Below are 22,597 nucleotides of genomic sequence, written 5' to 3' on the forward strand. Positions count from 1 at the left end.
GCTGGTTGACCCGGGAAGATGATTGTCTTTGAATACCGTGTTGGTCGTGAGGTTCACTCCACCGTACGTTGCTTCTAAGAGACGTTTTCATACATATCCAAAACTCGCCCAGTATCGAAAATCCGCAACCGATCTAATGAAGCAATAACTCATTGAACGCCGATCAGATATTGTTAGTTGTTAGTAGTTTACCGAGGCTGTACGAATATCAGAAGGTAGAACGCACGCGAATAACGATTAAGGCTAACTTGTGACAGAAAACTCAAAACTGATGTAGGCTTCGTCGATGCCCGCCTTCAAATGATGAATAACAATAAGTTATTGTGCCTATATAAAAGGTCTAAATTAAACTCCGAAGCTCTTGAAGCCCCTATGAGATATGTACCAGAAAATCAACAAGAAGCATTCAGCCTTAACAAAAGCTTAATAGACCTGTAAGATATCAGTGCAACCCAAAGACCCTGGTAAATTATTAAGGGGCTGAGTCAAGATTCAGGGTCCCAACAGTAAGGGTTTCATTAGATGATCTTTATAAGAATCTAAGTACAGTGTACCCAGCTCCGTATTACTTAGATACTAAAGAGAGCAAATTCAGTCGACTTAAGAACCGAAGCTCAGATTTACCCTACTTAGCTCAGTTAAATATGTTTGCATAAAAAGCCTGTAATCATAAGAATAATATTTGATATTTAATAATAACTTTCAAACAGGATATCTTGATAAATGCATAAACACTGACATACTAACTTCAAATAACCATCAAATGCCTCGTCATGTCGTAACCCCTAAACGCCCCTACTATGTATACAAAACTCGAAAGGATATCATAAATACACAACACTCACTATTCCACTTGTTAATTCCATAGTCTGGTTCTCCCTTCTACTAATGGACAGCTCCCTTATAGGGTTGTGCTACCGGTGTATATCTCCTTCGTTTCTGGCAGAAGCTGTCGATGATTGTTAGCATATACTCCGACGAAGGTCACGGTCTCCTATATTCGAATAGGATGATGAAGCGGGTGCAACCAAGATAGAAACTTACAAGATACCGGCAATGATTGCCGCGATCAGAGACGCGCCAACCCCGACGCAAACTCCGATGATGATTCTCTTATCAACACCGTTAACTTCGCCGAGCGGGTGCTCGCTGGAAACAGTAGGATCTCCTGAGGAAGTTGGCGGAGAAGTTGGCGGAGGCGCCACATAAGACACAGGGGATCCGGTCGTGGCTTCAACGCTCTTCGCGTTGGTGCCGAAGGGAACAAGAGTAGCAGCGCTAGCCCCGGTAGTCTCGGGGAACGTAGCTTCTGAATCTGAAGGCACCGCTGTGATGTGTGTCAAAGTACTCGTCACTTTCGTAGTAGTCTGCAAATCCGGCGGACAGTTGACCAAGCCTGTAGTCAGGCAGCCCACGCCGGTATAGGTAACCTTTTTACTCAGCGTAGTCGTTTCTAGTTCTTCATCAGCTCTAGCGCTGATCGCAGGAGTAGAAGCGGTGGTAGTTTGAGTGCGACCCTGGACGGCACAGATATCGGCTATTGTCGTCGTGTAGATGGGGATATTTGTCTACAATATGGTTTCAAGTTAGCATGTTCCATGTTCCAAGCTACTAAGGTTGGTCTGATGAGTTAAGATATATAGCAACTTACGCTAGGAGCTGGTCCCCATGTCTCTACTCCTATAGCAAGCGTAGCACCAGCAGCAGCGCCAAGACCGAACTGGTACGACTGCTCAACCTTTAACGAACAGTCTTCATCGTCACCCTCGGGAGCTGCGGTAATGTTTGTCGCAAATTCGGCGATATTAGCCCACACGCTAACACCTACACCAGCGCTCGCCTTCGTCGTAAACGAGGAGCTGGGAATCACCACAGAAGGAGTCGAGAGTTCAAATCCTGCATTCACTCCAATACGAAGGATAGCCTTGAGAAGACCTCCTGCACTTTCAACTGTTACCGGGAGGAACTCAAAGTTGGCTCCGTTACTGAAATTTTGGAATTAGCACCAGCGAACTGGTGTAAAGTTGAAAGGGGCGATTTGCTTACAAAGTAATGCTTGAGACATTTTGTCCAAATAAAGCCATGTCAAGGCCAACGCCATCTTCTAGCTTCATGTGAATTCCGCTGCTGATGTCGATCTCGGTATCTACACTCAGGATCAGGTCGACGGAGAAAACAACACCTATGAATAAGTCGCTGCTCGCCGAGATTCCGATGGGTGTTTTTGACGAGTAAAGATTCAAGTTGTAGGTTGCACCAGCTGATAACACTGTGTCGATGAGCATATATAACTCTAAGTCATCAAACTTGAACTGGAGGTGACACTCGGGGATATCTGGGACGTCGACATTGAAAGAGATATTTATCGGAGGGAAGTCAAAGTCGTCTAGGTCTATACCGTCTTCGAGGTTGTGGAAAACAGTTGGAAAGTAGTCTTCGATATAGTCAATGACTTGGTCAGTAGTATTTAAGATTCCCTCTCCAACTTCACTTGTGAAGTTCTTAAGCGCTTGTGTCACGTTGAAGTCTCCATCGATGCTAAACTCTGCTGTGGCGTTTCCCTTGATATAACATGTTGTACATGTTATGTCTACCCCACCGCTTATTGTAGCATTATTTTCAGTGTTTGTCTGGGCAGCACTGGACGGAAGGTTAGGTAACGAAGTGATATATAATCAAGTAGCTTGAAGGCTACGGTTCTGCTCACATGCTAAGTAGGGTTGCACCATTCCAACTTTTACTCAAAGCTGTACTGTTCTTTAGTACCGTATCTCTCCCTTGAAGTTTTATTTCCGCAAGGGACCGTCGAAGAGCACGAAGGGTATCTGCGGATGAAGAGCCTGGTGCATCCCGCACATCGACTAGAATATCTGATGGTGAAATGGACGCTGATACAGAGCTAAAGGCCGTAGCCCAGCTAAGCATAAGGAGCGGCTTCACGAACATGTTAGTGATTCGGAATTCCTAGGAGATATAGAGGTATGATTGTTATGACGAAGGAAATACGATCACGTACACTCTCACGAAAATACCCCCATTCATATTTATCCTAAGTTCCTCAGCCCCCGGTGCGGTGAGCTGAGTCTCGGGGAGCCTCGTGGGTTGATCCGGAAGAGGAAGCTAAACAACTATGGCTTCTACGGCACCCTGCATATGTGTTGACGAGGCGGAGTTTTGAGTTTTAGTTACAGATAAGAAATTAGGACATATTTTGGGGTCGCGAGCAGGGAAACGATTCCTATAGCCTCGTGGGGAATGCCACATGGATTACCGAAAATAGGTCGATGAAACCTTACAAAACCATTTGCCAGGGGTATTCAAACTCAGCTCCCGTTTCCGACCCGAAGCTCGAACCAACGAACCCGACTTTCGAGCCGAGACGACGCTGAATTTACACCTTACGCATACCAACAAGAGGAAGGTAATTGTCTACCAAGCCCGTCTGGAATTTGCCCCTGCGCATGCATCACAAGCAAGTGCAGCGTGTGATTTCCTAGCCCTTGCGACTCTACCCCGTATACATAGTGATAGCAATGATTCGATTGCTTTTTTATAGGTTGCAAAAGTGCACACGAACTTGATTTTCCTCTGAGACACGGCCAGTTTATAAAATGTTGGCTTCGGCCGCAAGCTATAAAAAGAAATATTAGTAACCCCAAACTCTACACATTACTATGTAAGTCTTAAGATACCAATTGGCAACATTGGGAGCGAGTATGAAGTCTACTTCTCAGTTACAAGTGATTGCTAGGCGGTAACTTTACTTTCTATTTTAAGTCGAGTAGTAATAGCGCATTCATCGCAGCATAAAGAGGCGCTAGACGCGAAATCCTTCCCTACTTTAGGAACTATTGCCGAACCCGAAGGATTTAGGCGTTGTGGTTCAACCTGCATGTTATTAGACACAGGTAACCTACTTCTTGCCCTTACCCTTCAGCATTTCTTCCAGCCAACATACTCCCTTACCTTGGACATATTCTGCCTGACGTGTTTGAAGCAGGGTCAACAATACTCAAGTGAGACTCAAGCCCCCCCGTCGTATTGAATCCTTATAACCCTCTCCGAAAAAGTTCCGTACGTGCGAGAAGAATGTTACTCAGATTTAGCTTGGAGATTCTAGGACGTCCGGTTGTCTTTGAAACGTAACAGTCTCCAACCAGCTGGTTAGAAAGATACTATTGGTTCAAGTTAATAGATAACAGCATGCAATGAAAACTCGCCTGGAGCCATCGCCACTCAGAATCTGGCGCTTCAACTATCCTCTCATCACCTTTGCTAGGAGGAAACTAGAAAGCTTTAATATCAAGTTCGAGAGCGGCGCTTGATACACGCCCGTATGGATTCAAATTCGCCATGATGACTATAGCGTCCCTAAGTTCAAATTCGGGAGAAAAGGGATTGTCTGGTTTAAATCCGCTTAACAGGTACCTAAACAAGACCATTGGGACTATGTGCCCAGCTCCAAGTACATAGGCGCGCGCGGTATACCCTCCCTCTAGTCTTTTAAGATAAGTTTTGAGGTCGGTCCATGCATAAGGGGTCCAAAGGAGGCGGCCAAATATTGCCGGTCTGGGAACTTATCAGATACAGACCTACATAGCAAGCGCAGAAAGGGCTGGAAATATGTCGTGCTCGTACGTAAGCGTAACATTATAGAATCAGGGGTTGCTCGTATAAAAAATCCATATATTGAATCCAGCAAAAAGGGGGGGGGGAGCCAGAGTCGGGACAGGTGTACAATGGAAACAATCCGATTGCTCGTCTCTGGCCAATGAAAGGTGATGATTATATGGGATCCCCTGCGACGATCATATGGAGCCGCTCCGGTCGGTTCCCTCGCCCCGGATTCCTATGTCAGCTCCACAAAGGAGAGATTTCGGTGCGGCATTCGGTGCATGTTGGTGGGTTGGTATCGAAGCCGTTGGAGCCCCTATAGGCTCTTTAAGTCTATTATTAAGCTCGTTTTAATAATAACTTATCCAATGGGGCCGACCGCGGAGCATTAAGCCGATTATTGCAGCAACATGTGCTATTTATTTTCTTTTATCTGGCCTAGTTACCAATTATTAGCCGTTCAAAGTTTTTATTTAATTTGTTCTACTTTAGCACATTTCATTCTAAACCACAACAATGGCTAGCCAAGAACATGGCCAAGAACATGGCCAAGAACACGGCGACCAACTTGATGAAAAGCAACATCCAGTATTGGCCACAGCTCAAGAAGAGATTACTTCAGATGCATCTTCTCACGATAGTGTTCATCTCGCCCAGCAGCATGGAACTGAAGACGACATCGAGGCTGTGCAAAGGACTGAAACGAGAGATAAGCGCACGAGGATTTCCTTGGATCTGAGAAGAACCGCTAGCAATGTACTCACACACGCGGCCTCGCACCTTACTACGAGGTCATGGCCAGAACCCCCTCCTCCTCCGGATGGTGGCACAACGGCATGGGTGCAAGTCGCAAGTATGCACATTTCAGAATATAGCAAAGAAGATTTCGCTAACTGGTCACAGTGGGATGGCTTGTTATCTTCACAACTTGGGGATGGGTCAACTCCTTTGGTAGCTTCCAGACTTACTACACATCAACGCTACCGCAGTCTCCATCAACCATATCTTGGATTGGGTCCGTGCAAATATGGTTTTGCCTGGTGATCAGCGTTTTCTCCGGACGTCTACTAGACGCCGGCCTATTCATTCCGACCTTCTTAGTCGGCGCAGTGATCCAAGTGCTTGGCATCTTCTTAATGAGCATCTCGACCCAGTACTGGTCTCTGATGCTGACTCAAGGCGTCCTGACGGGCATAGGGGCAGGGATCTTCTTCACGCCGTCCCTTGCCCTTGTCGCGACGTATTTTAAGAAGAGACGTGCCCTTGCAGTCGGACTGGCGACAACGGGAAACTCAGCTGGTGGTATTGTTTATCCGGTTGTTGTTAGGCAGTTGATTCCAACGCTAGGGTTCGCTTGGACAACAAGAGTACTGGCTTTTATCAACCTCGGTTGTCTTTCCATCGTGCTCGTGTTCATGCGTCCACGTCTACCTCCTAGGCGATCCGGGCCCATAATCGATTTTGCGGCCTTTCGCGATTCTGCGTACAATGGTGTCGTAGCTGGCATTTTCGCACTGATGATGGCTAACTATTTCTCTTTCTATTACGTGAGTTTTCCGTGAAGTATTGGATGCCCCAAAGCAAACCTTCTCTGCTGACAGATTGATCTAGATTGCCTCGTTTGGCAGAGAGGCTCTTGGCCTCCCGTATTCGACCGCTTCGATCATGGTCATCCTTATTAACGGAGCAGGAATCATCTTCCGAGTCGTACCACCAATAATTGCCGATCGAGTTGGACCAATTAACGTAATGGTTCCTGTTACACTCGCATGGGCGATCGTGGCGTTCTGTTGGCTTGCAGTGGACAACGTACCTGGCTTGTATGTCTTCGCCTGCTTCTATGGTATATGTGCTGGTAGTTTCCAGTGCCTAATAGCTACCGCTGTCAGTAAGTGACTTTGAGCCCTATTTCTTTCTCTTTTCAACCTACTTCACGCGTCGGAGTTTCCAAATACCTCTATTTGGAGTTGAAACTGGACTTGGGACGTGTTGAATCATCCGCAATTGCTTGGTACTAACTTTATTGGTTTCTTAGCCAGTATCACCAAGAGACTCGACATGGTTGGAACGCGACTCGGGATGGCTTTCAGCATTTCTTCATTTGCTTCCTTGACAGGACCGCCAATTGGAGGAGCTATTCAAGCAGCCAACGGCGGTAAGTTCGTAGGTGCACAGGTATGGGCAGCAACTATGACTACTATCGGTTTCTTCTTGTTTCTTCTTGTAAGAGTGCAAAAAGCTGGATGGAACCCTAAGGTGAGATTTTGAGAGATCAGGAAATAGGAACAATCCTATATAATATGAGCTATGATACAGAAACGATGGATTAATTGGGGATATGTAATTAGAATATTTGCTGGCATGGACATTACGGACTATTAGAATTAGTCTCTCGGATGAACTAAGCGCACCATAGTATGAATAGGTAGGTTCTATTGGATATATAATTTAACAGGAATGTTCGAGGGATTTCCTACTTGTTGAATTGGCAGTTATCTCCGGATAACTCACAAATGTAGCTCTAGTTAAACGAACAATATAAGTCATGAGTATCGTTAGGTATAAGTTCATAACAAGATTTATCAATTAAGACTATACAATCAATGCACATTTCAAGGAATATTATCAGTCGGGAAATCCTGTGATATATTGCTATAACATAGTTATTCTATCTTGTACATAGGTAGTTTACAGGTGCGGAAGAATGAAATATAGGAAGTGATTGTCGGGATTCTAGATGAGGCATCTAGAAAAAAGGGCACTGTCAAGTTGTTTCCTTGCTTCTTGGTCCACCTCGTGACAGTGATGAAACGCTATCTCCAAAATCTTATAAGACTTAAGCCTCCCAGAAAATGGGCTCACCCCTCTTCGCGCCTCCAGCGTCGGGGGATCCGGTGCAGTAGTCGTCATTCTTATCGCCGCCGATGCAACCCCTGGTGCACATCTCCTTGAATTGAATATCGCCGTGCTCAAGGCAGCTCCATAGAGATTGCTTAATGGTGTTGTCGTCTGTTGGCATGTTGTTGGCCCGTAGGTTGGTGATGATTTTATTAATGTAGTCGCCTGTAACACTCATCATTAGTATTGCATTTGCCCTCTTTGGTTGCTCTAGGAACTTGTCTGCCTAAAACTTGTCAAGTATGTCTCACCTCTTTCAAGAAGATAGGTACCGCAGTAGATGCCTCCGGTGGTGCAGCTTTTGGCAGTGGTAAAGCCAGCAAGAGCTGTGGTGAAGATAATTGCGACTTGGGCGAGTTGGACCATTTTGAAATTTTGAAGTGAATGGGTTTTTGAGTTGTTAAGAGATATCAAGTATGATGGACTTCGAAGGTATTGTAGATATAAGGTTGTTCTTGTTCTTGTTGTTGGTGTGTGTAGATTGATGCAGATAGTAAGTGTTGAAGGTGGAAAAGCATCTCAATTTATACAAAAGCTTCATGCTGTTGATGAGTAGTCTTTTACTATATCGTACGTAACTCTATCATAAATTCAATCTTAGCATTATGTCATTACAATAGTTCCTGATCCTTATTCTACTCAGCTTGTAAGAAAATATAGCCTCATCTTTCACATTGGGTCCTCTGGGCACTTCCTTTCGACGTCATTGTTACACTTCTCGCGATCAGTTACTAGATGTGATGTTTTGTTTAAATATTAATAGAAGGATCTTCAGAGTAGCGCATATCAGCGTGGAGCTACCCAGCCACCCTAGCTTCAGCTCTTACATAATTCTTTTTTTTAGTCTAGACTCAATGGCCCCCAGTAGGATCACAACAGTCATCAATACTACAAAACTACAATGCCTATTTTGGTGTTTCTCGGCCCCAGAGTCAAGTTGGATGCTAAATACCAAAAATGCACATGTTGAATACGGAACACAAGACAAACAGGTTTGGCAAGAAGGAAGCAGTGAATTACTTTTGACAAGGGCATGTCCAATTAGAACAGCTAATAGAACTAGAATGTACAATTTTAGAGATTTTTTAGACCAATCAAATTACATAGATTTTGGAAGGTAACCCACTGTGTCCTTCTCTGAGGACATAGTAAATAACAGTCTTAAGAAGCTATAGAGCTATACAGTAGCAGTCTCTCAAAATATTACGGTTCTTAACAGATACTTCCTACAGTAACTTCTTCCAATTAATCGAATATCCCCGTTTGCTAGCTACGAGAATAAACCATGATTCAATTATTCAATTAATCTAACTTTAAAACAATGATTTAACTAGAACTCTTTCCAATTACTCCTTAGTTAGGAGGCTCCGGACTTCGCTCAAATCACTTCCATCTTTCTCTTCAGCATTTCTCACGACTTCGAGGGCCGTTCTACCCTCAGCGTCTCTTTTCCCTATGTCTGCGCCATGCTCCAGCAGCATCTTTACTATTCCAACGTGTCCTTTGCGCGCTGCAATATGCAACGCCAACTCAGGAATTCCCCCTTCTATAACGTCCTTATCCTGCTGCGCACCATGCTCAAGTAGATATCGCACCATACTTTCGTTCCCTCTTCCTGCAGCTGCTGCAAGCGCTCCTGTGTTTTCTATATTTGCGCCATGCTCCAGTAAAAGTGCCGCAGCGCTGGTGTCGCTGTAGAAAGCTGCCACAGAAGCCAACGGAAATGGTGCAACGTCGGGATCTTGATTCGGGTCAGCGCCTTGCTTAAGTAGAAACTCAAGGAAGTTGACCGGTTGTTGGCTCTGACATGCTAATGCGAGCGGTGTACCACGTCTGTCAAATTGATAATTTATAATTGAAGGGTCTTTAGAGAGAAGGGCAGCGAAGAGGTCGATAGACCCAGAGTAGACAGCTGCGCGGATGGTTTCTTCGTTGAGAGACATGGTGGGGTATTTTTTCTAAAGGAAAGGAAATAATAGCGATGGTGAGAGTTGAGACTTTTCCGCTGTATGTATTATTTGTATGTATTGTTTTTAAAATACAATAATAAATATCATGATTACATTTAAAATTATTACTTCTTAGGGAGTTACTAGTTAAAATGCCTGCTTAAGGATTCGGCGATCTGCACAGCCTCCATATCCCATATTTAACAATGACGTAGTTTCGGGGGCTCAACACTGATACATCCAACCATCATCCCAAGCTTGGCTGATGGCTGATAGCTGACAAGCTGAAAGCGCATAACCAAACAAAGGAGCTTAGTGAGGCTCCTCCAGACATGCCATAGCCGCCGATCGGATGATCAATATACTATTCACAGAGATATGATGAGATATGATATTCATGAGATCGCAAAATCTTTCTTCAGACGGACATGATTGACTAGTGAGTGGATTGGAGGATTCAAAATAGCCAATGTCGACTAGAATAGCTCTTGCGTTAATGAGCGGCTCAGCTTATAGTCTATCAAGTTTAAAGCATGGCCATACAATTGGCATGACCTTCGAAGTGTATATAGGAAAGAGAAGTCTCAAGCTATCCGACGATTGTAATAAACCATTAGGAACTCATCGCCTTGTAAACATTCTTAAAGTCACATATTATCCAGTCACGCCGATATTTCACACTAGCATTAATATTCATCATTCACCATGAAGTTCCTCGCCGTATTTGTTACTGGGCTCTCGCTCGCCATCCAAGCCGAAGCTGCATGCCCCACGGTCGACCAGATACGTACCTGGATCAGAAACCAGGGCATCACTCTCGACAAGACCGTTTTCTACACCAGCCCATCTAGCACTAACAGGGACGCCATGAACTATGCCAACAAGATCAACGGAAAGTTCTGGGGTAACGTCTACCCTAATGACCAATACTATGACTGGCTCGGCGAATGCGGCCCGGGTTCTGCCCAAGACGACCTTGCTCCTCGAATGTCCGAAGCTCTTGCAAGAGAGACCACGGGTTCAGCATATATATTGTTGAAGAAGGGCACAACCCCAAGGCCGGAATCGGTTTTCAGTATGATTGATAATAACCTACGCTACGTTAATCTTAACTGCAGCTAATTTCCTTGATAGTGGTCTACGAATACCCGAACCTCAACGTCAAGGTCTATGCGGTTAACCCGGAGAACCCAGACGAGACGAAAGAGTGGACTCCAGGCACAAGCTGGAAGCGAGCGGTTCCGTTCGGCGATGTCCCGGTGTAAAAATAAGCACGAAAAGACATATATGTTAGGATATTTGTATCTGTTAGTAGCGGGTCGTGTAGGGCTATTTTAGGGTTAGGTATTTAGGGTTAGTATATCGACGTTGTTTTACCTTCACGCGTTGGGTCGTTTATATTTGTTACAGTAACGGTCTGTTGTTGAATCCAATTTAAATCATCTCTCGGTCAAACCCTTATGATACTTGTAAACTTCCTGCGAGACGAACAAATTTACGTGACGTTATATTGATTTGACGTTTGCTACCTCAGGGGGTGACAATGGACTTCATAGGAGCCTATATATTTATAGTTGAGAGTTAGATGACCAATTCCTCTTTTTTCCACGTTGCTCTATTTATGAATGCAGGTGTACTCAGATGAGACGAGAAGTTAAACAGCTGGTAGTCTGCGGTTCTAAGAGCGGAGTATAGACTGAGCCTGGCTTTGTCCCGAGTAACTGTTGCTCGGCAGTAGTCTATTTGGCTTAGGGCAGCGTAAGCTGGGCAGACACGCATAGCGATGTCGATCATCCTATATGCGTAACACCCTCTCCGCAGCACTGCCTAGACCATCTTTGTATCCTCGCGGTCATCGTATTAAATGTACAGCCTCTCTATTGGCTTACATCCGGAGAACCAGGATAGTTCGAATCAAGAGCCCGCGGGCACCTATTCAAGTTTAGCACTACTCCAATCCGTATCCCAACCTGCAACGCGCATGACCTCGCAGTCAAGTAACGCAGCAGCAAAGCGGGGAATGTTGCCTTGGGGTAATCTGACATTCCGTAGCTGGAGTACTATATCTCGGATATCCCCAAGATGAGACTTTATATTGTTCTGTCATATTTCTGTCATGAGCGATATATGATATATTAAGCTGTACTACCTCACAAAATCAATATGGGTTTATACCAGAAGTTACCAGCAGATATTAAGGAGGTGGATATAATCATTGCTGGAGGTAAGGAATAATAATGATTTACTGTTAACTAATCCTGCTAACAGATTACCGTATGAAGGTGGGACAGCTGGGTGTATCGTAGCTGGACGGTTGGCCGAAGCTGATCCAGAGCTCTCGATTCTAGTCATCGAGGGTGGCCAGGAAAATTATGATAACCCTAAAGTAGTAACACCGGCACTTTATCCCTTGAATTTCCAACCAGATTCAGAAACAGCAATTTTCTACAAGTCTGCCAAGTCAAAACACATTGCCAATCGGGAATATATCGTCCCTTCAGGGGGTACTCTAGGCGGAGGTTCCTCCATGAATTTCTTGATGTACGTTAATACGTAAATGCAACGTAGAAAACCACGCATGACTTACCGAGACCTTCTCCAAATTAGGTACACGCGAGCTCAACGCGATGACTACGATTCGTGGAATACCCCCGGTTGGGCGACAGACGAACTGTGGCCATACCTAAAGAAGGTACCTAAAGTCACCTACATTTCACATGTCTGATAGTCCTACTAACAACTCTTCTACTACTTAAGATAGAGACTTACCACGGGCCAGGAAACCCAGAACATCATGGCTATAACGGTCCAATCCAAGTATCCGATGGGCCTTTCCGCGGCAAGTCTATAGAGGACGACTGGCTGCGCGCCGCAGAACAGGTCGGGTACCCGGAGATAAAAGATCTCCAATCACTAGATACTAACAACGGCTTTCAACGCTGGCTCAAATATGCCACCCCCGAAGGAAAACGTTCGGACGTAGCTCGCGGGTATATACATCCTCGACTACGCGATGGTAAACATCCCAACCTGCACGTTCTAGTAGAGAACAACGTGGTGCGTGTTCTGTTTGACGAGAATAGACGAGCGTATGGGGTAGAGTTTACACCCAACACACGATTCCAAGGCCAGGTAAACGGCTCGGTACCACATACCAAACAGACGATCCGTGCCCGAAAGCTCGTGATTGTGTCATGTGGCGCCTGCGGTACGCCCCCCGTACTAGAACGTTCCGGAATCGGTTCTAGGGATATACTAGACCGAGCCGGTGTTCCCGTTGTCCAGGAGCTCCCCGGGGTCGGGTCTGGTTACCAGGACCATCTAAAAGTGCCTTCCGTATTTAAGACATCTCTATCCCAGGACGAAACAGCCGACGCTCTGCTGAGCGGACGGCTGTCTTTCAAAGACGCAATCGCCCAGGAGCACCCGCATCTCGGGTGGAATTATGTAGATCTCGCCTCCAAGATTAGGCCGACGGATGCTGAAGCCGCAGCTTTAGGGCCCGAGTTCCAGGCTTCGTGGGAAAGAGACTTCAAAAACCGCCCTAATAGACCACTCATAGTGATGGTTGTCGTCAGCGGGCAAGTACCTGATATCCCCGGAACCCAACTTGATAATCATCTACATCTCTCGATTACTGGGCAGGAAATCATAGAGTGCTAACACGGTGTTTAGATTATACGGGGACAACTCTTCAGTATTGCCCACTGGTCAATTCGTGACCATTTTGCCTTTCACAGCCTACTCCTATTCGCGAGGTCATATGCACATCACAGGCCCCGAAGTTAGCGATGCGCTCGATTTCGACACAGGTTTCTTCAACGACGAAAACGACATAGACCTTAAGAAGTTGATTTGGTCGTATAAGAAGGGTCGCGAAATCATGCGGCGGACTTCTATGTATCGTGGTGAACATCCGCCCTGCCACCCCCGGTTCCCTGAGGGCTCTAAGGCGGCTCTCATTGAGAAGTGGGATCAACCTGCTAAGGGAGGCCCGGTTGTCGACCTGGAGTACTCGGTAGAGGATGATGCGGCGATCGAGCAGTACATCCGAGAGCGCGTTGAAACTTCTTGGCACTCGCTAGGTACGGCCAAGATGGCGCCGCAGGATGAGATGGGCGTCGTGGATAAGAACCTAAATGTATACGGTGTACAAGGGCTTAAAGTGGTAGATATGAGTATCGCACCAGAGAATGTCGGCGCAAATACCGCTAATACCGCAATGGTAATCGGGGAGAGAGCAGCAGATATTATTGCCAAGGAACTCGGATTAGTTCTTAACTAATGCTATTAACTAATGCAAGTGTATGACAATGCTGTTCTCGATATCTTGGAGGGACCTGGCAGGACAAGGGATGGGATCTTGAAATTGGCAAATTTGTAAATTGGTTGTTGGTCTATCGGCACAAGAAGGGCAAATAGAAAGAAAGGTACAAAAGGATACACCGCTGCGATTTCAGCTCGGCTCTACTCGGGATTGGGCATCTTTTCGCTTCATGGCGGAGATATCTTTTATAGTACAATAAGCTAACGATTACGCCCACTTGAATCGGGTCCCTTTCGTTTAGTATTGTGTTAGACAGGATGGCTGAATACCTCCTGCACTTGTGCTGCGTAATATAATAGTAAAAAAGCATTGCAAAGTGCATGAGAAAAGTAGACTATTTATGCGAAGTACAGAATATAGGTAGGTACCTATATATGTACATATATAAAAGAGTCCAGGGACTTTAGGAGCTGATAGGTTAGGTAAGGTAAATTGCTTTGCTGATCATGGTCAAATTTATCGATGTCGACAAGCGGCAAGGCGTCTGGATTCGAACCGATCAATCCGAAGAGAAGAATTGCGGCTACCTACATACCTGAAATGCTTGTTAGTTCTAAAATTATTCACAGGCTTTGGCACTACGGAGTGAATGTTATTGGCGGTGCTTGTTGCGCTTGACTCTTTTCGACGTAGTGGGATCGGAAATGCTGAATACGGTGCTTATTAGCACTGCCAGAACACGAGCTGTTGAGGCCATACACACAGTATGCCTGTAAAATAACGGATACGTGGGTTCGTGATGGACAAGGATCTCCCTTCCAAGACCCGGTAATAGAATGACAGGGGATCAGATAGAATAGGCTATCAATGCAGCACGGTAAGTCTCTTTGTTATGACATATTTTATAGATATATCATGGCATTAATATCCGACAATTTTCTTTGTCCCCCTCCACCCTTAGCTTGTGTGGTGACCCGAACCCGACGTACGCCAGGATGAAGTCTTTCTCGACCTTGGCAATAATTGCCGGCTTCCTTAGCGAACCCGTCTTTGGCGCACCTTCATTTGCAAGACGGCAAAACTCAACTAGTTGGGCTTCTCAGGAATGGGATGCCATCGTCGTCGGTGCTGGAACAGCTGGGATCATCGTGGCTGATAGGCTGAGTGAAGCTGGGAAGAAGACTCTTCTGGTAGAGCTTGGTGGTGCTTCGTACGGAGTTACGGGAAGCACAGAAAGGCCGGCATGGCTCGACGGGACATCGCTAAGCCGCGTTGATGTGCCTGGATTATGTGAGTATATACTTACATTCATAATGTCTAATCGTTAAGCTAATAAGCTGGGTACCTTAGACAAGAGTATCTTCAATGGAAACACAGATATCTTGTGTCCTCCAGGTATCGTAAATTCTTTCCAGGCATGCACCATTGGTGGGAACAGTGCTATTAATGCCGGTCTGTACTTCCAACCTCCAGCTTCTGACTGGGATGATTATCATCCAGAGGGGTGGAAGAGCGCCGACGTCGAGGATGCGACACAAAGACTACTGGACACGCAAGCTTCGATAACAAGCTACTCGACAGACGGCAAGTTCTACATGCAAACTGGATATGAGGCAGCAAAGAAATGGCTCGTTGATGGAGCTGGGCTGTCCGAGGTGGTGTTCAACGAAACCCCAGATAATAAGGACATGGTCTTCGGGCGGCCATCCTACAACTACATTGATGGTCAACGAGGTGGTCCAACCAGGACATACTTGCAAAATGCCCTGAAGAGAAGCAACTTCCACCTCCAGACGGGTGTTCACGTTAAACACATCAACCATATCAACGGCATAGCTTCTGGGGTTACTGCCGAAGTTGATGGATCACTATTAGAAATCAATCTTTCGTCCCGCGGTCGAGTGATTCTGAGCGGAGGCGCTATTGCTTCCCCAGGTCTCCTGATGCATTCTGGAATTGGTCCTCTCGAAACACTCATGAACATGACCGCATCTGGGTTCCTACCTCTCAACTCCACGAGTTGGGTCCCTAACCCATCAGTCGGCGAGGGTCTTTTCGATAACCCCAACACCTTCATCGAACTCGCCGGACCAGAAATCGAGTCGTACGTTCACGACTACAACAACCCCATCCCTGCGGATAGAGATCTTTACCTGTCGTCACGCAGCGGTCCCTACGCTTCTGCGTCTCAGACCTCTGCTTTCTGGGCATACGTGCCCAATCCCGACGGCACCAAGACCGGAGTCCAAGGTACAATCGACTCATCCGGTCACGGGGAATTTGTGAGCAATAAGACCATCACGCTCAACATCTATGGTACCTCGGGTCTATATTCGGCGGGACGTGTTATCTTGTCGGACGATGGGAAGTTCATACCAGGTCCCAGCTCCGATGTATACTACAGCGACCCTCGTGACAGCGAGAACATTGCAAAGTTCATCCACACCATCTTCCAAGCTCTGCCATCCTCGACCCCAGACTCGCCGGCTACCGATGGCCTCACGCCGCTTAACATTCCTCAGAACTCGACCCAAGAGGAGATCCGCACGTATATTACCACGTGGTCTGACTACGCAGTCGGCTCTGTCCAGCATTGGTCTAGCTCGTGCAGGATTGGGAAGTGTGTAGATGCGGACACGAAGGTCATTGGCACCGACAACATCTACGTCGTCGACGCGTCCATCCTCTCTCCGCTGACTGTCAACCCGCAATTCGGCGTGATGGTTGCGGGAGAGAAGGGTGCGGAAAGGATATTGGAAACCTGGTATTAGGCTGGTGTGGGCAGCTCTTGTTTAGATATATGGCTTCATGCATCGGGCGGCGTTCATCTTATACCATAATAGTACATAATAGTAGACAGGGCGTATGATTACGTTTTATAATGATATATTGATTGCATGCATCATCATCGGTGTCTTCTCATCTATAATCCTAACCTCCACCTCCCCCGTCTACTCCCCCTCCTATATTCTCCGGTTACTCCCGTCAGAAGCCGTTCTACCTAATTGTATCTAGGGTACATTCTTATTGGTGGCTATCGACGCAATCCTCGTGTAGTGGGCCGTAGCTGTAGGGCTAGACTAGGTCGCATTTGAAGCCACCCACTCACAGCGGCAACTATTAGGATATAGGTAAAAATTAGCTTGCATCTGCCACAACAGGATCCAGTACATTGTAACTTGGATTCTTCCACAGGTCGGATGGTGTAGTTGGTTATCACGTCAGTCTAACACACTGAAGGTCCCCAGTTCGAGCCTGGGTTCGATCATTCAACCATTCATCAATAAAGATGAATTCATATTTTTATTTTTCCCCCCTTTTTTTCCTGTCAATAATGGGATATATCAATAGGTGAGTTATTGCTATTTGTTCGCATCGTCTTTAATGATATACAGCAGCAACCGCGGTATGGGCTGCACCTCTTTTACTCACGCAAGGCTTCTTCGTCCAGTTATCATGCTAATTCCTCTTCCACCTCCGCTCCCTTGCATGGCGACGATGGTACAATTTTATCCAGTCCTTTTAATATATAGGTAGGTAGTTACCTACCTAATCTATACTTGTTAAGTATACGCAGTTAATTAGCATGACACGAAAACAGTAAAAATAAGTGTCCTCTTAGTGGACTGGTTATCGACTTTGCAAACAGATATATCCAGTAGCTACAACAATTGATAGAGACTGAATTCTATAGTTACAATGGGATTTTATACACATATTTGGAGGGGTTTCACCACATTCCTGCATTCTTACATCAGGATAGTATGCCCCCCTGCGTCCCAGTAGATCATACCCTATAGAGGTAAACCCAAGTATAGCAACGTATATACGTGCATATAAAGACCCCATGGAATTCGTCCACCAAGACGGATACCGCGGGATGCAGAGCGCAGGCTTAACATACCTATAATTAAGAGACAGTCGTCCTACGGGAAGCAAATGCTATACTAACCTACTTAATTCTGTTTTATACTGCACTTAGTTATCCGTAGGGATCGCACGCGAGTCAGCAGCAAGACAGCCATGAGCTCTCCCGACGACGCAGTAGAGCCGTTCCGAATCGCAGTATCGGGCCAGGCCATCGAGGCGCTGAAGGCCAAGTTAGCGTTGGCAACGTTCCCGCGGGAGACAAGCTTTTCGAACGACGGCGACTACGGCGCGCGGCTAGACGACGTGAAGAGGCTAGCGACGGCGTGGAGGGACACGTTCGACTGGAGGGAGGCCGAGGCAAAGCTCAACGATATATTGCCGCAGTTTACGACTAGGATCGCGGTTGATGGCCACGAGGATGACTTGAAGGTCCATTTTGTGCACGCACAGAGTGAGAGGAAAGATGCGATCCCGTTGCTATTTTGCCATGGGTGTGAGTCTCTTTTACCCCGCTACTTTATCCCTCTACAGCTCAGCTCAGCTCAGCTCAGCTCAGCTATTGTCGAGTACGGATAGTGAGAATAGTAGACGTTCATTAGAGAATTGGGCTGATCTACGACTGGTGAATAGGGCCCGGCAGCTTCATCGAAGTCACCAAGATATTGCCGCTCTTGACGGCCGGGGCCGGAGAAGACGAGCCGGCTTTCCATGTTGTAGCGCCGTCGTTGCCGAACTTTGGCTTCTCGCAGGCCACCTCGAAGCCCGGGTTCGGGATACCGCAGCACGCCGAGGTGTGCGTACGTAGTAGCATAAAGCTCACCTTTCCCCTTTCCCCTTTCCCTTCCAGCTCTCCTCGACAACCCAGTTAGTTCTACGAAATATCTACAGACTACAACCCCAAGACATTCAACCACCCAAGTATAACCAGCATCTAACCCCACCCACCACAGCACAACCTCATGCTCCGCCTCGGATACGACAAATACGTAACGCAGGGCGGCGACTGGGGATACATGATCACCCGCGCCATGAGCGCAAGATACCCCACGCATGTACAAGCATCGCATCTAAACTTCATCCTCGCCTCTCCGCCCAGCCCGCTCTCCTCGCCCCTCCTCTGCCTCCAACACGCCTTCGGCCTCTACACCGCCGCCGAGAAGGCCGGTCTCGCACGCACCCGATGGTTCCAAGCCAACGGTTATACTACGAAGCGATGCATCAGAAGGATGTGGTTTCGGCAGGAAAACAGACTGCGCCTGTCCAGGCTTGGAATGGGAAAGTCCCGTTAGGATTATCATATTTCCCCAAGGACATAGCGGTGCTGCCGAGTTCGTGGGGGAGGACGTGTAAGTCGGCTCTTAGGTTTTCTTGTCTGTTTCTTCGAAGCTGTTTATTAACTTTTGGCTGCTGTAGTAGGACCGGTAGTATTTGAGAAGAGACATGAGCAAGGGGGACACTTTGCTTCGTTCGAGAAGCCCGATGAGCTAGTCGCTGATCTCCGAACCATGTTTGGGAAGAGCGGGATTAGAGCGAAGCTGCTATTCTGAGACTAGCGAATATCATCATTTCACATTCACCAAAATCAAATGTCAAACTATGCAGGTATTAGCAATGCGAATCGCGATGCATGTTGGCCAGTATCAAGTTGCATCTGGCCGCGATCCTTCTCTATAAAATTACTGTCTGATATAAACTAGTAGTGACATCTAGGGTCGAAGCCTAAGTGTAAAGAGCAAAGAAGAGATCATCGCGGAGGGACTAAGCCCCATCGAAACGCCGAGCCAAGATGATTGTATAATCCATCTTTCCCTTCCTAAACCAGCCAGTCCATACCACAGAAACATCATCCGAACCGATAACTCCATTTTCCCACCAGGGATAAATTAACCAGTTCATCGTAGTATCGTAGACAGGTAAACCCTCCCTCACTGCCCAGCATCATCAACCGGTCTCTTGCGCTTCTGGCCGGCGGCGGCAGTTTCACCCGAACCCGCATTAGTAGAAGCGGAAGCTCCTGGGCTCGTCTGCGCAGGCATGGCACGTGATGGTACGCGTCGTCCTCCAGATCTGCCGGCGGTAGGAGACATATCCTATTTGTCGTCCTTACCAGGCATGACCTTGGCGGCCTGAACAGCGTGCACTTTAGATATCCAGTTAGCTGAAGGCTGCACCTTACGCACGGTTCGCAATTCGTCCGACGTGTATCCCGGAATGCGGATGTTGTAAACGCGCTCGAGGACGAGTTGAATGTCTCGTATTTCGAGCACCTTGCTACCTCGTTCCTTAGCAAGGCGGCAAGCTGTGTGCAGGACGTTGTCGACAAAATTATCGGCGACGCTGAGAACAGACTGGAAGGTATTTGTTAGTATAGCAGGCCGATAGGAACGGAGAGGTATGCGCTACTATTAATTATGATAAACTTACCTCTTCGACATCAGGGGTTAGATAGTTGCCGTCAGCACCAGGGGAGCCGCCACCGCAAACCTGGCGAACCAGCTCGTCGAGCTTCTTCTTGGAAAGCACATGTTCACCTTCGGCATCGAACTGGGCAGGAGGCATCTTAGAAATGACGGGCTGGCTCATAGTTCCACCCCCGGTTGCACTACCGCCACCATACGATGGACGACCGGCAGTATTTCCTCCGCCAACGCTGACGGCCTGCGGAATCTCTGTCGCCTTGGGGGGCAGATTCTTGCTGATAGGCATCTTGGGGTTCATCGCAGGAGTGGTGGATTGTGGGTGCGCGTGAGAGTGAGTGGGATGATTCGCGTTACCAACTAAGCCACCGGACCCAGGTGTTGACGCAATGCCACCGGATGAATTATTCGCTTGACCGGTGATGTTAGTTGACGAATTGGCACGGTTAACGGCGGCAGCGTGAGTTAGTGGACGGACTTGGGATCCTGTCACTTGCCCTGCAGATTGGGGAGTCTGGACACGCGCTGATGCTTGAGTTGGTGTTCCCGCGGAAGGTATGTGCGCCGCAGCGGCAGCAAGAGCAGTGTTGACCGGTGGCGGATGCGGCATGTTGTTGGAAGGTTCGCTCTTAATCTGGGGTTGATTAGAAGGCGCAGGATGCGATTGGGGTTGCTGCTGAAGCTGGTGCTGAAGTTGTTGCTGATGCTGAAGTTGTGGACCTACGGAAGGTGTAGCGGGAGTAGCAGGAGTCCCAGGGTGCTGTTGCTGGTGCTGTTGGTGCTGCTGCTGGTGTTGCTGCTGGTGTTGTTGCTGAGTTTGATGTGGTTGCGGCTGTGATTGAGCCTGAGGTTGAACCTGATGTTGAACCTGAGGCTGCTGCTGCTGCTGCTGCTGCGGTTGTGGTTGCTGTTGCTGTTGCTGTGGCTGCTGCTGTTGCGGTTGTCCGGCGGGGATCGTTGCCCGGGAGGCTGCTAATTGCTGGCTCTTTGCTGCATCCATCGCTGCATTCACAGACGCGGTTGCTGCTTGCATAGGGTGGGCGGCTTGATTCTGCATAGGTTGTGGTCGGCCTTGTTGGGCACTCGACCCCGACGCTCCAACATTTTGAGACGCTTTCATCTGTCCGCGAACATTCTCGAGGAATCGTTGTGCCTCTACGTATGTCTTCTGATCTTGGGATTTGCTTTCCTGATACTTCCTGAGCTCCTCCACAGTCATTGCGCCCTTCTCTTGTCGTTCTTTTACCATGGTGTCCATCCTGGTCATTTTCGACTTGATAGCTTCCATCTGCATAAGATTCCGAAGATACCGCTGCTTCATTTCACCCAACCATTTCTGGCCTTGCTCCGGCGATATCTGGGCCGGTATCCGCAAAGCTTGCCATGGAAGCTTGTTTACATGATCCATCAGAGCCTTAGGCACGACTGAAGGGGCCTGCTGCCCGACTGGAGTGGCATTGGGCGCGGCAGCACCAGGAGTTGCGATATTACTACTCGGACCTACCCCCGCTGGTCTACTTACAGGCCGTTGGGGTGCGGCTAAGCTGCTCTGAGCTTGCTCACTCTGTATATTTTGTTGCTGTGAATTGGGGCGACCTGGCTGGCCTGGTTGGTCCTGAGAACTTGCTTGATTTCTTGCTTGTATAGTTTTGACTTTGTTGTAAACCATTCGGGAGAACTCGGCGACCTTAGCTTTGGCCTCTTGATGCTCTCGAGTTTCTGATCCGTACTGTTCCATCTTTGCGTATAGTCCTTGAAGCCCTTGTTCGTACTTCCGTTTCTCGTCATCGGTGAGGTAGTTAACCGTACGCATCTGCTCCGGTCGGAGAAGTCGCAACATGTTCTGCCCTTGGGCGGGCTGCCCCTGAGCTGGATTCATCCTTTATGTGATAGTTGACGGTGCAAATAGTAAGGTTCAAAAGGGAAGTCGTGTGCCTCGACAATTGATGGAGACTGCTAGGAAGTGGCTAGGAACAATCCGATGTATTGAATTATTGAATGAAACTGTATTGAATTGGATTGGATGAGGAAACGGAATTCGTACTTGGATCTGCTGAGCTTCCGCACAAACTAGTTACAGAGAAAATTAAAAGATGACGGAGGGGTTCTGCTTGATTAAATAGAAGCTTGATGAAAGTTGCATGGACGCGTTGAAAGCCTCGAGGCTGACCACAGATGTGCTATTACCTAACGATAAGGTGTGGCTTAAGCTAGTGTCAAAACTTCCAAGGTACATAATGTGGCACAGCTGTTAACAGTCACGTGCATGGAGTGTCTTGGGTACATAGGTACCTAAGTTACTTTATATGCACACTGTACATGAACCATCAAGGTCGTCAGTTAAGTAATATAAATTTATGAGGCCTTTCGCCAGCTTGGCTATCAATCTACAATAATTCCTAGGTTTGTTATACTTTGGGAATAGTAACTAGGTACCTAGGTAATTAGTCTATGATTGTTATCAGTTTACTCAAATACTCTTAACTTATAAGATATAATTATAACTACCTATGTAACTATAGTTAGTTGCAACCCTTATAAACAACCAACTGAGTTAAAGTTGAAATTAAGTCGGTATTAAG

At 47.1% G+C, this 22,597-nt stretch overlaps 9 protein-coding genes and 1 non-coding gene across 10 annotated transcripts; 6 read left to right on the top strand and 4 right to left on the bottom strand.

Annotated features, from left to right (window-relative positions):
• Positions 1-667: 667 nt before the first annotated feature.
• F4813DRAFT_353166 (uncharacterized protein) lies at positions 668-2,991 on the bottom strand. Its single transcript, XM_049242605.1, has 5 exons — positions 2,708-2,991; positions 2,047-2,640; positions 1,652-1,985; positions 1,045-1,568; positions 668-949 (listed from the first exon to the last, which is right to left on the bottom strand). The coding sequence occupies exons 1-5, from the start codon at positions 2,944-2,946 to the stop codon at positions 886-888; spliced, it is 1,755 nt and encodes a 584-aa protein (XP_049101476.1). The 5' UTR covers positions 2,947-2,991; the 3' UTR covers positions 668-885.
• Positions 2,992-5,004: 2,013 nt separating this feature from the next.
• On the top strand, positions 5,005-7,211 carry F4813DRAFT_353169 (MFS general substrate transporter). The gene is made up of 4 exons (XM_049242606.1): positions 5,005-5,467; positions 5,518-6,161; positions 6,226-6,502; positions 6,650-7,211. The coding sequence occupies exons 1-4, from the start codon at positions 5,131-5,133 to the stop codon at positions 6,880-6,882; spliced, it is 1,491 nt and encodes a 496-aa protein (XP_049101477.1). The 5' UTR covers positions 5,005-5,130; the 3' UTR covers positions 6,883-7,211.
• A 28-nt stretch (positions 7,212-7,239) lies between these two features.
• Positions 7,240-8,278, bottom strand: F4813DRAFT_353170 (uncharacterized protein). The gene is made up of 2 exons (XM_049242607.1): positions 7,764-8,278; positions 7,240-7,677 (listed from the first exon to the last, which is right to left on the bottom strand). The coding sequence occupies exons 1-2, from the start codon at positions 7,876-7,878 to the stop codon at positions 7,451-7,453; spliced, it is 342 nt and encodes a 113-aa protein (XP_049101478.1). The 5' UTR covers positions 7,879-8,278; the 3' UTR covers positions 7,240-7,450.
• Positions 8,279-8,649: 371 nt separating this feature from the next.
• On the bottom strand, positions 8,650-9,568 carry F4813DRAFT_353171 (ankyrin repeat-containing domain protein). The gene has a single exon (XM_049242608.1). It carries the CDS (start codon positions 9,453-9,455, stop codon positions 8,859-8,861), a length of 597 nt encoding a protein of 198 aa, XP_049101479.1. The 5' UTR covers positions 9,456-9,568; the 3' UTR covers positions 8,650-8,858.
• Positions 9,569-9,665: 97 nt separating this feature from the next.
• F4813DRAFT_353172 (uncharacterized protein) lies at positions 9,666-11,130 on the top strand. The gene is made up of 2 exons (XM_049242609.1): positions 9,666-10,536; positions 10,596-11,130. The coding sequence occupies exons 1-2, from the start codon at positions 10,167-10,169 to the stop codon at positions 10,724-10,726; spliced, it is 501 nt and encodes a 166-aa protein (XP_049101480.1). The 5' UTR covers positions 9,666-10,166; the 3' UTR covers positions 10,727-11,130.
• Positions 11,131-11,553: 423 nt separating this feature from the next.
• On the top strand, positions 11,554-13,802 carry F4813DRAFT_335466 (putative alcohol oxidase). Its single transcript, XM_049241190.1, has 5 exons — positions 11,554-11,685; positions 11,744-12,002; positions 12,069-12,153; positions 12,219-13,042; positions 13,137-13,802. The coding sequence occupies exons 1-5, from the start codon at positions 11,625-11,627 to the stop codon at positions 13,744-13,746; spliced, it is 1,839 nt and encodes a 612-aa protein (XP_049101481.1). The 5' UTR covers positions 11,554-11,624; the 3' UTR covers positions 13,747-13,802.
• A 372-nt stretch (positions 13,803-14,174) lies between these two features.
• Positions 14,175-16,639, top strand: F4813DRAFT_353183 (putative cellobiose dehydrogenase). The gene is made up of 2 exons (XM_049242610.1): positions 14,175-15,018; positions 15,079-16,639. The coding sequence occupies exons 1-2, from the start codon at positions 14,724-14,726 to the stop codon at positions 16,497-16,499; spliced, it is 1,716 nt and encodes a 571-aa protein (XP_049101482.1). The 5' UTR covers positions 14,175-14,723; the 3' UTR covers positions 16,500-16,639.
• A 283-nt stretch (positions 16,640-16,922) lies between these two features.
• Positions 16,923-16,996, top strand: F4813DRAFT_t51. Its single transcript has one exon. It is a non-coding gene; the product is annotated as a tRNA-Val (tRNA).
• A 755-nt stretch (positions 16,997-17,751) lies between these two features.
• F4813DRAFT_387629 (epoxide hydrolase 1) lies at positions 17,752-19,145 on the top strand (the record flags this gene model as incomplete). Its single annotated transcript, XM_049246576.1, has 4 exons — positions 17,752-18,091; positions 18,229-18,395; positions 18,464-18,944; positions 19,012-19,145. The coding sequence occupies 4 exons, from the start codon at positions 17,752-17,754 to the stop codon at positions 19,143-19,145; spliced, it is 1,122 nt and encodes a 373-aa protein (XP_049101483.1).
• Positions 19,146-19,575: 430 nt separating this feature from the next.
• On the bottom strand, positions 19,576-22,201 carry F4813DRAFT_335570 (transcription initiation factor TFIID subunit A-domain-containing protein). The gene is made up of 2 exons (XM_049241191.1): positions 20,023-22,201; positions 19,576-19,946 (listed from the first exon to the last, which is right to left on the bottom strand). Exons 1-2 carry the CDS (start codon positions 21,892-21,894, stop codon positions 19,689-19,691), a joined length of 2,130 nt encoding a protein of 709 aa, XP_049101484.1. The 5' UTR covers positions 21,895-22,201; the 3' UTR covers positions 19,576-19,688.
• Between the last annotated feature and the right edge of the window lie 396 nt (positions 22,202-22,597).

The sequence above is a fragment of the Daldinia decipiens genome (assembly GCF_022478715.1).
Source record: "Daldinia decipiens strain CBS 113046 unplaced genomic scaffold F4813scaffold_9, whole genome shotgun sequence".
NCBI lineage: Eukaryota > Fungi > Ascomycota > Sordariomycetes > Xylariales > Hypoxylaceae > Daldinia > Daldinia decipiens.

Bases quoted from the DNA above. Each gene is read 5' to 3' on its own strand.
- F4813DRAFT_353166 (XM_049242605.1), bottom strand. From the start codon at position 2,946: ATGTTCGTGAAGCCGCTCCTTATGCTTAGCTGGGCTACGGCCTTTAGC. The intron at 2,641-2,707 runs GTGAGCAGAACC...CCTTCCGTCCAG, and splicing joins GGTGCAACCCTACTTAGCAT to TGCTGCCCAGACAAACACTG. The intron at 950-1,044 runs GTAAGTTTCTAT...AATCATCGACAG, and splicing joins GCAATCATTGCCGGTATCTT to CTTCTGCCAGAAACGAAGGA.
- F4813DRAFT_353169 (XM_049242606.1), top strand. From the start codon at position 5,131: ATGGCTAGCCAAGAACATGGCCAAGAACATGGCCAAGAACACGGCGAC. The intron at 5,468-5,517 runs GTATGCACATTT...AACTGGTCACAG, and splicing joins GGCATGGGTGCAAGTCGCAA to TGGGATGGCTTGTTATCTTC. The intron at 6,503-6,649 runs GTAAGTGACTTT...TTGGTTTCTTAG, and splicing joins CCTAATAGCTACCGCTGTCA to CCAGTATCACCAAGAGACTC.
- F4813DRAFT_353170 (XM_049242607.1), bottom strand. From the start codon at position 7,878: ATGGTCCAACTCGCCCAAGTCGCAATTATCTTCACCACAGCTCTTGCT. The intron at 7,678-7,763 runs GTGAGACATACT...TGAGTGTTACAG, and splicing joins TACCTATCTTCTTGAAAGAG to GCGACTACATTAATAAAATC.
- F4813DRAFT_353171 (XM_049242608.1), bottom strand. From the start codon at position 9,455: ATGTCTCTCAACGAAGAAACCATCCGCGCAGCTGTCTACTCTGGGTCT.
- F4813DRAFT_353172 (XM_049242609.1), top strand. From the start codon at position 10,167: ATGAAGTTCCTCGCCGTATTTGTTACTGGGCTCTCGCTCGCCATCCAA. The intron at 10,537-10,595 runs GTATGATTGATA...TTTCCTTGATAG, and splicing joins AAGGCCGGAATCGGTTTTCA to TGGTCTACGAATACCCGAAC.
- F4813DRAFT_335466 (XM_049241190.1), top strand. From the start codon at position 11,625: ATGGGTTTATACCAGAAGTTACCAGCAGATATTAAGGAGGTGGATATA. The intron at 11,686-11,743 runs GTAAGGAATAAT...TACCGTATGAAG, and splicing joins GGATATAATCATTGCTGGAG to GTGGGACAGCTGGGTGTATC. The intron at 12,003-12,068 runs GTACGTTAATAC...TCTCCAAATTAG, and splicing joins TCCTCCATGAATTTCTTGAT to GTACACGCGAGCTCAACGCG.
- F4813DRAFT_353183 (XM_049242610.1), top strand. From the start codon at position 14,724: ATGAAGTCTTTCTCGACCTTGGCAATAATTGCCGGCTTCCTTAGCGAA. The intron at 15,019-15,078 runs GTGAGTATATAC...TGGGTACCTTAG, and splicing joins CGTTGATGTGCCTGGATTAT to ACAAGAGTATCTTCAATGGA.
- F4813DRAFT_335570 (XM_049241191.1), bottom strand. From the start codon at position 21,894: ATGAATCCAGCTCAGGGGCAGCCCGCCCAAGGGCAGAACATGTTGCGA. The intron at 19,947-20,022 runs GTAAGTTTATCA...AATACCTTCCAG, and splicing joins TAACCCCTGATGTCGAAGAG to TCTGTTCTCAGCGTCGCCGA.